Source organism: Podarcis vaucheri (assembly GCF_965113315.1).
Source record: "Podarcis vaucheri genome assembly, chromosome: 13".
In the NCBI taxonomy this organism is placed as follows: domain Eukaryota; kingdom Metazoa; phylum Chordata; class Lepidosauria; order Squamata; family Lacertidae; genus Podarcis; species Podarcis vaucheri.
This window is the reverse complement of record NC_138751.1, coordinates 5,852,135-5,866,962: the sequence shown is the minus strand read 5'-3', so window position 1 is coordinate 5,866,962 and position 14,828 is coordinate 5,852,135. Positions and strand designations below refer to the sequence as shown.

Below are 14,828 nucleotides of genomic sequence, written 5' to 3'. Positions count from 1 at the left end.
GGAAAGTCCAAAGGAAGAGTTTATGGCAGGGCGGGGCATCTGGGCAGGAAAGTACATGTACACTCAGCCCGAGCCACCGCCCCCAGCATAACAATGAGTCCTCTGTGTCAAGCGCCAAGCCAAACCCCACCCATCTGTTTCTGCGTTTTGAGGAAATCGGAAATAACCATCAAAAGTTTCAGCTGGACGAAGGAAGAGGAGGCACAGCCAATCGAGTATATATAAAAAAATAATATTAGTTTTATTAAAGATGCAAACATCTCCGTAGGATAATGCCACAAGATCAATGTCTTAGAACGGTCTGGGTGACTGTGGGCCTATTAAAAAGAGCTTTTCGGAGAGTAAGGATTAAGGGCCTTCAGTTCCAACTGAAGCAACACCCATTTTTCAATACCGACTCTGAAGCAATCGAAGCCAGCTCCCCCAGAAGCTTGGAGGGGCCAGTTTATCCCCCAGCAGGCAGAAATACACTATTCACCTGTCAGTTCTTCCAGCAAGGACCTCCAGGAGCAAATAATAATAATAATAAAAAATTAAGACCCTACGATCATTTGAAAGAAAACCTTAAAACATAACCAAACCAAAATTCTTCCTGGGCCATCGCTCAGTTATGACCAGTCCCTCCTCATGTGTCCCTCCTCAGAGCTAGTTCACAGGCCCAGCGTTATAGACAGGAGGCAGGACCCGCCGCGAGTTGGCTTTCACCCAAGGGTGCTCCATCACACCCTGAAGTGGCAGTCGATCAGCCGGGTTGTGGCGCAGCAGCTTTGAAATCAAGTCCCGGGCGCCTTCTGTCACAAACGGGGGGAACTTAAGATCTACCTGTATTTGGGTACGGGAGAGAGAGAAAAGGGAGTCAAGACCAGGAACCAGAGAAAAGCAGGCATGGGAGGATTTAGCAAGGAACAGGCGCTTCCTCGGCTTCTGAACGCATTTCTTTGACACACACACACACACACACACTTGGAATGACATCTCTGGTACTTGCATTGCTAACATATTTAGGCAGGAAGCAAGCGAACTCCTGTTGCTCGGTCCCTGCTCCTGCCAACCTAGCAGTTCGAAAGCACGTCAAAGTGCAAGTAGATAAATAGGTACCACTCCGGCGGGAAGGTAAACGGCGTTTCCGTGCGCTGCTCTGGTTCGCCAGAAGCGGCTTAGTCCTGCTGGCAACATGACCCAGAAGCTGTACGCCGGCTCCCTCGGCCAGTAAAGCGAGATGAGCGCCGCAACCCCAGAGTCAGTCATGACTGGGCCTACTGGTCAGGGGTCCCTTTACCTTTAACCTTTTAAGAAGGCTCTGTACAATGATCTGCTAAATATTCAGCATCTTTAGAGGGTCCTCTTAAGAATCTCTCAAGAATTGTAGACTTTTATGGTACTTCCTCTGGCTTTCTATCCCAAAGAGTGTCAAGTTGTATTATTGCTGGCATCCATCTCAATAGACAATGGAGTGCGCCTCCGGGGGTGAAGTCGAACGGCTGCAGTAGCAGCACCAAAGTGACCTTCCTGGGGCGCAAGCCCGGGCAGTGTGTCTTGAGCTCCTGGGCTGCCCTCTCGTCTTGGCTGATGTGGTCTTGCTTACTCCTTAGCCATTTATTCTCCCAAAGATATCCCACAAGGCAGTGGAGGTTTAGCATTGTTATAAGAATTTAAAAGTCTTTGATACAGTGGTACCTCGGGTTACATACGCTTCAGGTTACAGACTCCGCTTACCCAGAAATAGTGCTTCAGGTTAAGAACTTTGCTTCAGGATGAGAACGGAAATCGTGCTCCGGCGGCCCGGCTCGGCAGCAGCAGGAGGCCCCATTAGCTAAAGTGGTGCTTCAGGTTAAGAACAGTTTCAGGTTAAGAACGGACCTCTGGAATGAATTAAGTACTTAACCTGAGGTACCACTGTATATAATAAATGTTCATAAATGTACCAAGCAAACACGTACATAAATATATAAACCACATGTCTGGAGCAGCACAGGAAGACAGTCCTGAAACCATTTTGACTCCCAAGCTGACCAAATGTTTTTCTGCAAGGAGGGAGGAGGTGGAAACCCTTCCTTGTTACAGGAATTTAGTAATCACCATTTCAAAGGAATGGGCAGACTACCAGGAAAGGCAATCGGATAAGGCATTATCAGATAACCTGGCAGACAGGAAAAACAACAACACTCAAATTTCTGTTGTAGACCACCTTTTCTGTGATGTAGGTATGATGTTTGTGGGGGGTGGTCTTGGATTACACCCCTTCTGTGATGTATGTATGATGTATCTGAGGGGTGGTCTGGAGCTCCAGGGCAGGGAATTTAAAATGTCTATATAAGGGCGGACACACCTTTGTTCTGGGTCCTCCTCCTTTCCTGTGTGTGAAGGGGGCACCCTGTTGCAACAGCTTTAGGAAAAATCAGGCTTACTAGCTGCTTTGCTTCTCAATATTCTCTGGTTGGCCTCTGTTATTTTCTCCTACCAGCAGGGAACCCACATAAGGACTCTATACGTGCTCTTGGATACCCCATAAGGGAAGAAGGGCAGATTTTGTTTACAACAGCACCAAGCTTTCCTTCTCCAAGATGGGCTACTTTCACAGGTGGACGAGCCCCATCTGCCCCTCAATTCCCACTCCAGAACGTGCAGGAATCCCCTACCGTGCACAGAGAAGTACTGCAAGGAAGCTGCCATGCTTTCCCAATAACCCTTCTTCCAAAATAGGGTAATGGAAGCACAGTCATACCCACTAAATTCAGTCTTTGCCAGCAAGCCTGTGCCATTCAACCCAAGTAGATCTTCCTGGAGGGAGGGCTGTGCCATATTACATCCTCCTCCATAGATCGCTGTACCCCTCTCCCCAGGTAGTTTTCCCTATTCTGAATTATCAGAAGACATGGTGGAAGGGAGACCTCATTTTTGCCTACTTTATTGCTAGACCACCTGTGCTCAGCCAGTTGGTATGTTGTATATGTATAAGGAAATTTTGCCCATGGTATGACTATTTTCCACCTTCCCATTTCGACTCTCTGGCACCCTACCTGCATAACCTAGCAATCCCAAAATATAGACACGCTTTTACCCTGGCAAGATTGAATGTACTGCCCTCGGCTGTACTTGAGGGACGATTCCAACAGATTCCACACGAAAAACGCTTATGTCCCTGTGGAGATGGCAGTACTGAATCGGTGGTGCATGCCCTTCTGGCTCGCACTCTTTATAAAAACTTGAGGAATGAGATTATCGCCCCTCTTTTATTGTCCATTCCGGGTCGCCCACCCACTGCCACAGTACCCTTTTCTCTTGGCAGATCAAGATGAGCAGGTGACAGCAAAGTCTGCAAGGTTTTTAGCTGGGGCAATCAGAACTAGATCCACTATTTGACTGCTGATTCAGGATCCTAAAGTGTGTTTTATATAATCGACTTATTTCAGTTTTTTATATATCGCATTGTTGTATTGTTGCTATGGCAGATGCCTGACGCAAATAAACATTCATTCATTCATTCATTGTATGTGTCTCTTCCTCCAAAACACCTTGGAGGGTCTTCATGTGCACAAGGGTGCCCCCCGTTCCCCAAACCCACACTAATCCTCACAACCACCCTCTGAGGAAAGCTAGATCTAGAGAGGTGGGCCCAAGGCCTGCTTGAAGGATGGGGGGGGGAGCATGGGTTTTCCCAGCTTTTAAAGTTCAGCACTGTAGCCACATGGGCTGCAAGCCTCATGATTTCCCAGAAGTGTGCATTGCAGCGCCTCTAGGCTCTCGTGAAAGGGTTGTAGCCTATTCAGGATACGTGTCTACAGCCCTGAGGAAAGTGGCGGCCAGGCCCAGTGAGTGGTGGGTTCTGCGTTGTGGGCAGCAAAGATCCAGTTAGGAAGCAACTGCAATTACCGTATTTTTCGCTCCATAGTTTTTCTCGTAGCTCCCTCGCTGCGAGAAGCCAAGTTACAGGGAACCAGGCAGAGGGCCTTCTCGGTGGTGGCACTCGCCCTGTTTAGCGAAGCTTTTCATGTTTAATAGGTTCTTGTATTTTAGTGTTTTGTTGGAAGCCGCCCAGAGTGGCTGGGGAAACCCAGCCAGATGGGCGGGGTATAAATAATAAATTTATTATTATTATTATGAGGAGGAAAACACGAAAAAATATATACTGAATGAAGGGGAGCCATGGTTCCCGTCCACCCCTCTTCCGCAGCTCGCTTTAAAGTGGACAGGAGCCGCTTACACGTCCCTCCTTCGTGCAGCAATCGCTTCATAAGACACACAGACATTTCCCCTTACTTTTTAGGAGGGAAAAATGTGTGTCTTATTGAGCTAAAATACGGTATTCAATGATGCCGACACCGAGTGGCCCACTCCATTCTGAAGCCGCAAGAACTGGCCCTATGCTTTTCACCAGTTCTTCTGCCACATAAGCGCCTAGTCCTCATGCTTTTGTCTCTTCCTCTCCCCCCTCCCTCTTTTGCACCACTTTTTGGGACAATCCCCTTTGGGGCTAGAGCCCCCCGGTGCTATGAGCTTGAAGCTAGCAGAACCCTCCTGGCGCAACCCAGTAGCTCTGCGTGGAAATGGCTGGCATGAATGACAATTGTGGGCCAACTGTGAAGCCGACTGCAAAGCTCACCGATACAATGCGGCGATACGTCTCCGGGGCGGAGGCGGTCTCGAAGGGCGGGTGCCCCACCAGGAACTCGTAACACAGGATCCCGATGCACCAGTGGTCCACCTTCTCGTTGTGGGGTTTGCCTTCTATCATCTCAGGGGGCAGGTAGTCCATAGTCCCACACATGGTCTTTCTCCTGAGGCAGAGCAGGAGGTCAAGGGTGGTTAAGAGCTGAAGGGATCTGGGGCAACGCAGTGGAGAACTAGGGCCTCAGATATCCTGAGTCCACCAGGGCGAACCAAACCAAGGGCGCCCCCCTTACCTGAGCGAGGGGGCATGCACGGACCAGCCAAAATCAGCAATCTTCAACTCCCCCTTCAGCCCCATAAGCAAGTTCTCCGGCTTGATGTCCCGGTGAATGACCTTCTTGCTGTGACAGTAGAGGAGGGCATCAGCCAGCTCTTCCATGTACTGCAGAGGTGAAGCAAAGAAGGGTCCGTTGCGTACACCTTGGGACACCAGTGCCTTGCTATCTGAGAGAGACTTGAACCCACCACCCTGCTCCTGGGTGACCTCAAACTGCACCCTTTGAATGACAGCCAAACAGATCAGCCACGTACCTACGGGACCGCCTCTCCTGGTATGCCCCGCGGACGACCTTAAGGTCCACAAATAACAACACTTTGGAGGTCATAAGCCTCAAGGAGGTTAGATTGGTTTCAACTAGGGCCAGGGCCTTTTCAGCACTGGCCCCGACGTAGTGGAACGCTCTGTCATAAGAGACCAGGGCCCTGTGGGACTTGACATCTTTCCGCAGGGCCTGCAAGACAGAGCTGTTCCGCATGGCTGTTGGTTTGGACTTGGTCTGACCCTTATGTTTCCCTGCCCTTATGGTCTTGATTTATCAGCTACTTTAAAATGAGGCTGCATTTTAACATGTATTTTAAATTTTTCTTTTCTTTTCCTCCCCTCTCTTTTCCCCCTATTATGTTTTTACTGTGATTTCATTGGTGCTAGCCGCCCTGAGCCTGGCTCTAGCCGGGGAGGGCGGGGTATAAATAATTTTTTTTAAAACCATTATTATTTTGCCAGCTCCAGCTGGTGTGCCCACGATGACCGTTCTTGGACAGGCATAGCCTGGCAAGGATGATTCATTCACTGATAACCTCAAGATTTGATTAATGCGAACAAACTATTGCCAGCACCAATTCTTAAAAGCTTGCACTGGCTGCCCACATGTTACTGGACCCCGTTCAAGATTCTTGTATATAATTTGCTAGATTAGTGTTAAGGACACTGTAAAGACCAGCTGATCTCTGCACGTTGACGGAGGTCTTCAGCGGAGGTTATTAGTGGTCCTCCATGGTTCAAATACTCAGCTTATAACCACCAAAAACCCAACCCTGTGGAAACCATTCCAGACTGAGATTAGGCCCTTGGCAAAGCCTTTTCTATTTCAGCACGAGTGTTAAAAAGGCTTTGCCAAGGGCCTCTGAGCCCAGGCGCAGTGATGCGCAAGCTCACCGTGGCGCTCCTCTGCTCATCGAAACGCCGGTGTTTCTGCAGTTCCTTGTAGAGCTCCCCACGAGGGGCATACTCCAGGATCAGATATACACGCTTCCGGTCGTGGAAGTAGTTGTAAAGGCGCAGGATATTGGGGTGGCTGCAGAAAAGGGGAGGGGCATTAGAATCGACGACCGGGGAGCGGCAGCAAAGGAAAGAGACATTAAAGCATGGGTAGGCAAATTAAGGCCCAGGGGCCGGATCCAGCCCAATCGCCTTCTAAATCTGTCCCGCAGACAGTTCGGGAATCAGCACGTTTTTACAGTGCTTTTATTTAAAATGCATCTCTGGGTTATTTGTGGGGCATAGGAATTCGTTCATTTCCCCCCCCCAAAAAAAAAATATAGTCCAGCCCCCCACAAGGTCTGAGGAACAGTGGACCGGCCCCCTGTTGAAAAAGTTTGCTGACCCCTGCACTAAAGGGATGAAGATCTATGGGGCCACACAATTGCCAGCTGAGGGACCGCTTTTAATTTAATAGCATTCTTTCACTGCTTTTTTTCTTTTCGTTTGCCGGCTCTTTGCGAGGGACAGAAATTTAACAAACAACACCACCTGTACAGCCGGAAACTGACAGGATTTTAGGGACAACAGCTTCTACACCCAAAGAGATTCCATCTTTTCCAAAAACTTCCTTGGCCGTTTTTGTCCATGATGCTCACGGGAAGGGGGCAAAGCAGGCCGACAGTGAAAACTATTATGAACTTGGAGGCCTAGGGGCCTTTGGTCTTTTGCAGTACCTGAGGTGACACTGGATTTCAATCTCCCGCCGCAGCTGATGTTCCACGCACTCCTTCTCCATTTGGGATTTGAAGAGCACTTTGAGCGCCACAATGAACTTGGATTCTTTCTCCCGAGCCAGGTAGACGTTCCCAAACTTGCCTTTGCCCAGAGGACGCCCAATCTCAAAGTCATCAATGGTGAATAAGCGCCTAGGGAGTGGAGGATAAATAGATTAGCTGGCATGACACCCTAGAGGAATTTTTCATGTTGCAAGGAGGGGACAGGTACCTTGAAACCCTATTGTTCCCTGCAGGGAGACTCTCCTCACACCATCGCTACATACCTTTAGGTACCAGGCAAAAACATGCCTCTTCTCCCATGCCTTTGGCTCATTAAACAATCTATGGCCTTTCGAACCGGCAGGGTATTGTTTTGGTTTGCTATTACAGTCGTACCTTGGAAGTTGAACGGAATCCGTTCCAGCAGTCCGTTCGACTTCCAAAACATTTGAAAGCCAAATCGTAACTTCTGATTGGCTGCAGGAAGCTCCCGTTGGGAAACTGTGTACGTGCAGCTACTCACACAGAGTCAGTTAAGGTTTGGCAGACAGCCAGAAGGTCCTGGTGATAACAGAGGCATGGAGACAGATCCCTTATTGGTCAAGCTCTCTCAAGGGAGTGATAATTAATGGCCTACTAACTGGAATGTGTTAGTTCTGGAGTTCAGTGTTCAGTGGAAGAGTTGTGTGAGAGAGAGCTAGCAAAAGATCTGAGTTCTGTTCCTGTAAATAGTCAATGGATATGATAAACACCTAACTACAAGTTCCTGGTTCCTGCTTCGTCTCTCCTGTCTGCAGCCAAGTCGCCAATTGCTTCCGTTTCTTTCTGCGTGTACTCTGCTAGGTCTAGCTAAGGTCCAGCAACTAGTCAGAAAGTTGCGAAACACCACATAGGTTTTGCCAATCAGAAGCCGTGGAAGCCCTGTCGGACGTTCGGGTTCCAAAAGAACGTTTGGAAACCAGAACAATCACTTCCGGGTTTGCTTCGGGAACCAAAACGTCTGAGTTCCAGGGCGTTCGGGATCCAAGGTACGCCTGTATAAGTTTGCCTTTTTATATTTAAACTGCTCTGGGATCTTCGGATGAAGAGCGGGGTAGAAATTTAGTAAGTAAATAAACATGGCTAGCCCCAACCCATTCCCAAGTCCAGAAACAGATTTGCAACCGCCAGCTTTCTGAAACCAGTAACAAGGGAACTCACTCAGGGCCTTCCTTTGGCGGCTGAGCCATGGAGCCAGACTCAATAGGAACCCTGCCTGCGACAGCTGTGGAAACAGAAAACAAAGTCATCCATAACACGGCAAGACCAACACAAGCGCCAGCATCCTTTACGACAAGCCGTCTGGGGAAAACCCCAAAGCAGTGGGGTGCATCCGAGGCAATTTCAGCAGCACAGGAATCAGTGAGAGGCATTTCCACAAAGCAGACCAGGTCTTACCCATATTCTGGGCACCCGAATCCTTTGGGCCTTTCTTTGTGCTGCTGGAAATCGCTCTGTGGGCCAAAAGCGTTCCAGAAGGGGTGATGGATGATGGAGTGTTGGTATCCTTACAGGCAACCCTCTGAGCACTTGTCATGTTGTTCACCCGGTACTGCAGGAAAGGGACAACGCAATCAAGAAATAGCCCCATTCAAGGTCACATTTCGTGGTTTTTAAATGAAGACGTACACACAGCCCTGTGTGCAAAGACAGAAAGTCAGTGTATTTGTTATCAGTAGGTTTTCTGAAACACTCCAGTGATCTGATTTAACGTGTTTATGTACTTGTACTTTTAATCTTTTGTTGGAAGCCGCCCAGAGTGTCTGGGGAAACCCAACCAGGTGGGCGGGGTATAAATAACATATTAATTATTATTATTATTACTATTATTACTTGTATTTTGTCAGCAGAGCAAATAACTTTGAAACTGCCGGGTTTGTGTAGTATTAATTGTCTTTACAACTGACATCCATCCACTGTTACCAATGAACTTATGAAATGGGAAAATTTCCATGGAAAAGTAAAATAATGGAAAATGCTCCCCCTCACATAATTGGTTATATACCTTCATTTGAAGCCCCATTAATAAATGTGATACTAGTAAAAGCCACAATTTAGAGCCCACGGGCTACCAGACACACACACACACACACATACACACACACACACAATGGGACTTTTGTCAAGAGCAGAAGATAAGGTCAAAGACTAGTCATCCAATTTTTGTCTGTTACATATACAGTGGTACCTCAAGTTACGAACTTAATTCGTTCCAGAGGTCCGTTCTTAACCCAAAACGTCTTAACCTGGGACGCACTTTCCCTAATGGGGCCTCCCGCCGCCACCACGCGATTTTTGTTCTCATCCTGGGGCAAAGTTCTCAACCTGAGGTACTACTTCCGGATTAGCAGAGTTTGTAACCCGAGGTACCACTGTACTCAGTTTAACTCACCACCCCAATAAAGATTCCTTCACCACCCATCACAACAGTTGACGCATTCCCACCCCACATATAGTTTTCCCAGCAGTGGCAGATATAGGCAAAGACTTACTTTGGAAAGGCTATACATACTGCTCAGATTTTCCTTATTTGCCATCTTGGATCACAAGATGATCTGAAAGACCATCGGATCGCAGAATCCTCAGAGGGAGAGACAGCCGGGCTCTGGTGTCCAGCACCAAGTCAGAAAGATTGTGACCAAAATTACCGCAGCTCCAGTATTGAATCCCAAGAGTCACTCTGCAAAGGGTAAACAGATATCATGCTGTGGAACTGAACCAATGTTAGGAAATCTAGGCGCCAAATGGCTCCTGGGACATGGGTTGTGGGCGCCAAATCAGAACATCCAGTCGCCATAAAAAAAACCATCACCTTTTATTTATTTTTCCAGAAAGCGTGAACTAATACGCGATTCACATCTGACACATTGTTAATGTCAGGGAACTGACATTGGAGCTAGAGGCGGAGGGAAGGCTCTCAAATGATGCTGGAGAAGGGCCCAGCAGGGAGAGAGGCAGCTCCGCAGATGGGGAAGCAAATCAGCGCAACACCAGGGATATAGAGGGGCTGATGGGGGAATCGGCGAGAGGGCTCCAGGACTCTTCCCCGGACACCAGCGGGGAGAGCACGGGTCCTCCGCTACCCACGCCCACCCTGCGCAGAAGACTTCCGCGCAGAGAGAGTAGGAGGAGACTGGGTGTCAAACAACTTTTATGTTGGAAAAGATTTAAGAAACGCCCACTGACGGATTCTGCTAGCGACTGAGGCAGCCACGAAGTGAAGGGCTGCCCAGACTGAAAGGTTTAGCAAGGCAACAAAGCCTGGAGAGGTGGCAACTTACGCACGAGCAACCCTTACACATTACAGTTAATATCACACTTTTAACAGAAACTGTTAATACATGTTTAATTTTGTGTTCACAATAAAAATACAGCCGTACCTCCATTTACGTAACCAGAGGGTTACATAAGCTTTGGGGTGCGCGCGGGTCAAACCCAGAAGTATTTTACTGGGTTTCGCCACATGCGCAGAAGCGGTCCTCAGATTGTGGAAACATCGGGATCCAACTAGACCTCTGGAACGGATCCCGTCCGCAACCGGAGGTACCACTGTATTGGCACAATACAGTTTTCAAAAGACTATTTTTATTGTTCAATTCTGGCCTTCTAATACGCCCTGTAGCAACATCCTCCCACAGCTATACAGTGGAACCTTGGTTTACAAACTTAATCTGTTCCGGAAGTCCGTTCTTAAACCAAAATGTTTTTAAACCAAGGCGTGCTTTCCCATAGCAGCGGGGGACTCAATTTACAAATGGAACACCCTCAACAGGAAGCGAAACATGTTCTGCTTCCAAGGCAAAGTTCACAAACCAAAACACCTACTTCCGGGTTTGCAGTGTTCTTAATCCTAGTTGTTCATAAACTAAGCTGTTCTTAAACCAAGGTACTACTGTACTATACCGACTGATTTTTTTAAAGTAGCAAGGGAGCACCTTTGTATCCCTCCACCTGTTGTCAGTGTCACACTCTTTAAGCACATTCATATATTTACAATAGAAAGGCACTGGGAAGAAAGAAGAATATTGTTTACACCTTCTAAACATACAAGTGGTTGTTTGCAGCACATGAAGCTTTCAGGTTAAAAAATAAGGATGTATGCTGCCCCAGTTTATGCTCCATATTTGATCACACAATTATTAATGTGGGCACAGAACAACTGAATGCCTGAGTACGGGTACATGCATATATGTCACAGCTTGCAATGTAATTGCCTGAAGGTATGTTCCTGCAAGCTTTATTTTTGTGATAACTTGTTGACTTGCCTTGGGTGTGCTCTCGTTTGGGATAGGGGGATAGAGTCCATTGTGCATACAGTCATTAATTTTCAAGAAAAGGTTCTGACAAAGCCTGGCAAAAATATTATTTCACATCCTGAAATATTACTGTGAACAGATTTAGTGTGTGCTTAATGGCACGCCTTCCAGTTGCAGGAGAGTTCTCAATCACCTACACCTAAAGGTAAAGGTAAAGGTACCCCTGCCCGAACGGGCCAGTCTTGACAGACTCTGGGGTTTGTGCGCCCATCTCACATCTATAGGCCGGGGGCCAGCGCTGTCCGGAGACACTTCCGGGTCACGTGGCCAGCGTGACAAGCTGCATCTGGCGAGCCAGCGCAGCACACGGAACGCCGTTTACCTTCCCGCTGGTAAGCGGTACCTATTTATCTACTTGCACCCGGGGGTGCTTTCGAACTGCTAGGTTGGCAGGCGCTGGGACCGAGCAGCGGGAGCGCACCCCGCCGCGGGGATTCGAACCGCCGATCGGCAAGCCCTAGGCGCTGAGGCTTTAACCCACAGCGCCACCCGCGTCCCTCACCTACACCTAACCATACATAAATATCCCTAAAACTGGCATTTACGAATGCAACACCTAACAGTTAAATTCAATTACCTTGAGCATGTGTTGAAAAGCATTTCATACCCGGGGAAGTGCTACAGAAATTATAAGCAAAAAACATACCTCCAAGTTAGTAGTATGATGGCAAAATAACCCCCCCCCTCGCGAGCTACTTTTTCCTTCTTGCTTTGAGGGTGGGGTGGGTTTGGGGTTCTTCTTGTTTTTTGGTACAATCCAGTAGTTTATAAACTTTATAAAAATATATATAAATGAGAGCAACCATACGATGCTACTTTCTGCACACTGTTCTGGAATAAAGGCCTTGTCTGCACTATAAACATTTTTTTAAAAAGCACCATACCATTTCAAGCAGCGGGGGGGGGGGGGTTTACTGGGAACTGTAGATTGGCTAAGGGTGCTGGTGAGTTGTTATATAATAATAATATTAATAACAATAATAATTTATTATTTATACCCCGCTCATCTGGCTGAGTCTCCCCAGCCACTCTGGGCGGCACCCAATCAAGTATTAAAAACAATACAGCGTTAAATATTAAAAACTTCCCTAAACAGGGCTGCCTTCAGATGTCTTTTAAAGATAGGATAGCTACTTATGGGCACCACTACCGAGAAGGCCCTCTGCCTGATTCCCTGTAACCTTACTTATTGCAATGAAGGAACCGCCAGAAGGCCCTCAGAGCTGGACCTCAGTGTCCGGGCTGAACAGTGGGGTTGGAGACACTCCTTCAGGTATACTGGACCAAGGCCGTTTAGGGCTTTCAAGGTCAGCAGCAACACTTTGAATTGTGCTCTGAAACGTACTGGGAGCCAATGCAGATCTCTCAGAACCGGTGTTATGTGGTCCCGGCAGCCGCTCCCAGTCACCAGTCTAGCTCCCGCATTCTGGATTAATTGCAGTTTCCAGGTCACCTTCAAAGGTAGCCCCACATAGAGCGCATTGCAGTAGTCCAAGCGGGAGATAACTAGAGCATGCACCACTCTTGCGAGGCAGTCTGCGGGCAGGGAGGGTCTCATCCAGCGTATCAGGTGGAGCTGGTAGACAGCTGCCCTGGACACAGAATTAACCTGCTCCTCCATGGACAGCTGCGAGTCCAAAATGACTCCCAGGCTGCACACCTGGTCCTTCAGGGGCACAGTTACCCCATTCAGGACCAGGGAGTGCTCCACACCTGCCCACCCCGTCCCCCCAAAACAGTACTTCTGTCTTGTCAGGATTCAACCTCAATCTGTTAGGACCCCCCCCCAAAAAAAAAACATACACAAAGATCTATGATTTTCAGAGCATTTCAACAGCCAATCCCTCCTCGCAGGGAAATCTAGAAGGGGAATTGGGGGGGGGGGTTGTCTCCTAACATCTCTCAGCACCGTTAGCAAACTATATTTCCCAGGATTATTTGGGGGGGGAGAGAGCCATGATTGTTTAAAGGCTTTAAACAATCATGGCTCTCTCCCCCCCCCCCAAATAAGCACTATGAACCTGCTTTCAATGCATAGTGCGAATTGCGCCTTTGCCCCGAGATCCACCCCAAGCCATTATCCACCCAACCCCATGCAGCCCTGCGGCTCTCCTTGCAATACCAGATCCCAGTCTCCCATCAGGTCCGGAAGGGTGGGAGCCGCAGTCCTGAAGGGGGACACGGGGGATCCCCGTCCCTGCCCCGCCGACCCCTTTTTCCTCCCACCGGCCCGCGAGATTCCCCACCTGCCAGCCAGCAGCCTCCCATCCGCGTCGCCGCAAAAACGCCTTTGCCTTCGCTTTTCAAATCTGCCCTCCCGAAGCCCTATTGGCTGCCGCCGCGTTCCACACGCGCCTCCTAATTGGTTCTCAGAAGCCAGCAGCTCCGCCTCCCCTTCGGAAGGAGGGGCCTCCCGTTTTCTCATTGGCTAATGGAATGGCCTCTCGCGCGCCTCTCCTGCCCTTTCCATTGGTCAAGTTTCGACGCCTCTCCAGGGTTAGGAAAGGAGGCGGGATTTGGAAAGGAGAGGAAAGGGTACCGATTGGCTGCTTCCCTGCGCCCTTGACGATGCTCGCTCCCGATTGGCTAAGTCGGGAGATGGCCGAGCGCAAGCTTAGTGGTTACGAGGACCTTGTCAATCTCCCACACACACCAAAGCCGGCCAATCAGAAACGAGAAGAGGCAACGTAGGGAGGGATATGTCGGCCATTTTGTGAAACCACCAAGCATTGGGAGACGTGAGCCGAAAGAAGGATGGAGGGCCGCCAGGCAAAACAGCGCACCCTGGAAACCAGAGAAGGGGCGGGCCCAGTGTAGAAAGAGCGGCCAATGGTCTCCCGCTAGTCGTATCCCACCAATTGCAGACGAAGGTGGAATAGGCGGGCCAACGCGCAACTGATGGACACTTCAGTTGGCCAATCACGCGGAAAGAGAAGTGTAAGTGTTGAAGGGCCACCCAAGGTTCATCTAGTCCAACCCGGAGCAATCAAGGAATCAGAAAAACAGGATTAAGTATTGAGAAATAAAATTTAATTCTGCTTTTATAACGATTGAGGTTAGAGAAGGATCGTCAGTAAAAATCAGAAAGGAGCAGGCCGGGGCGTTGCTGTTCCCCGGCCAGCGGAGACTCTAATCATGTCTCATGCGCTCTCCGTTCATCATGTTCTGTTCTCCCGGAGGAGGAACAGGTAAGGATATACCTCACTGACGATAGCGAGCACGTCGGGACGCCGGGGCCGCCATCTTGCGCACAGCCTCTCAGGTCACGGTGGGGCAAAGTGAGCTTCCTTGGAAACTTTCGGCGAGAGATTAGAACGCCTCCCGCTGCGGCATTTTGCACCGTTTCCCGCGGCACAGCTCTTTGTGCAGAGCGGCATATAAACAACCCTGCCGAAGAGCCGCCTGCTTTCCCAGGGCGCCATGCGCCAGCTAATTTGCATGGGGCGGTGACGTCGCTCGAGAAGGTATAAGGGCAGCCCTACCGTATTTACTGGGTGGAGCCGGGCGCAGGCAGGGGCCTCTGGAATTTTGTTTTCGTTTTTTTGT

At 49.0% G+C, this 14,828-nt stretch overlaps 1 protein-coding gene across 4 annotated transcripts; it reads right to left on the bottom strand.

Annotated features, from left to right (window-relative positions):
* Positions 1-224: 224 nt before the first annotated feature.
* On the bottom strand, positions 225-14,218 carry AURKB (aurora kinase B). Of its 4 annotated transcripts, none has more exons than XM_082197805.1 (10): positions 13,529-14,218; positions 11,860-11,900; positions 9,459-9,646; positions 8,365-8,603; positions 8,128-8,191; positions 6,886-7,077; positions 6,107-6,245; positions 4,905-5,053; positions 4,604-4,778; positions 225-822 (listed from the first exon to the last, which is right to left on the bottom strand). In XM_082197805.1, the coding sequence occupies exons 4-10, from the start codon at positions 8,555-8,557 to the stop codon at positions 646-648; spliced, it is 1,089 nt and encodes a 362-aa protein (XP_082053931.1). In that variant the 5' UTR covers positions 8,558-8,603; positions 9,459-9,646; positions 11,860-11,900; positions 13,529-14,218; the 3' UTR covers positions 225-645. The 4 variants fall into 4 exon arrangements, with proteins under 4 accessions (XP_082053931.1, XP_082053928.1, XP_082053929.1 ...); XM_082197802.1 differs by having other exon boundaries at positions 8,365-8,518; positions 13,529-14,212; XM_082197803.1 differs by lacking the exon at positions 13,529-14,218 and adding an exon at positions 13,405-13,517 and having other exon boundaries at positions 8,365-8,518.
* Positions 14,219-14,828: the final 610 nt, after the last annotated feature.

Coding starts and splice junctions, on each gene's coding strand:
- AURKB (XM_082197802.1), bottom strand. CDS start 9,503: ATGGCAAATAAGGAAAATCTGAGCAGTATGTATAGCCTTTCCAAA. Junction 6,246..6,885: donor GAAATCCAGTGTCACCTCAG/GTACTGCAAAAG, acceptor CCTTTTCTGCAG/CCACCCCAATATCCTGCGCC. Junction 5,054..6,106: donor ATGAGCAGAGGAGCGCCACG/GTGAGCTTGCGC, acceptor TCACCTCTGCAG/TACATGGAAGAGCTGGCTGA.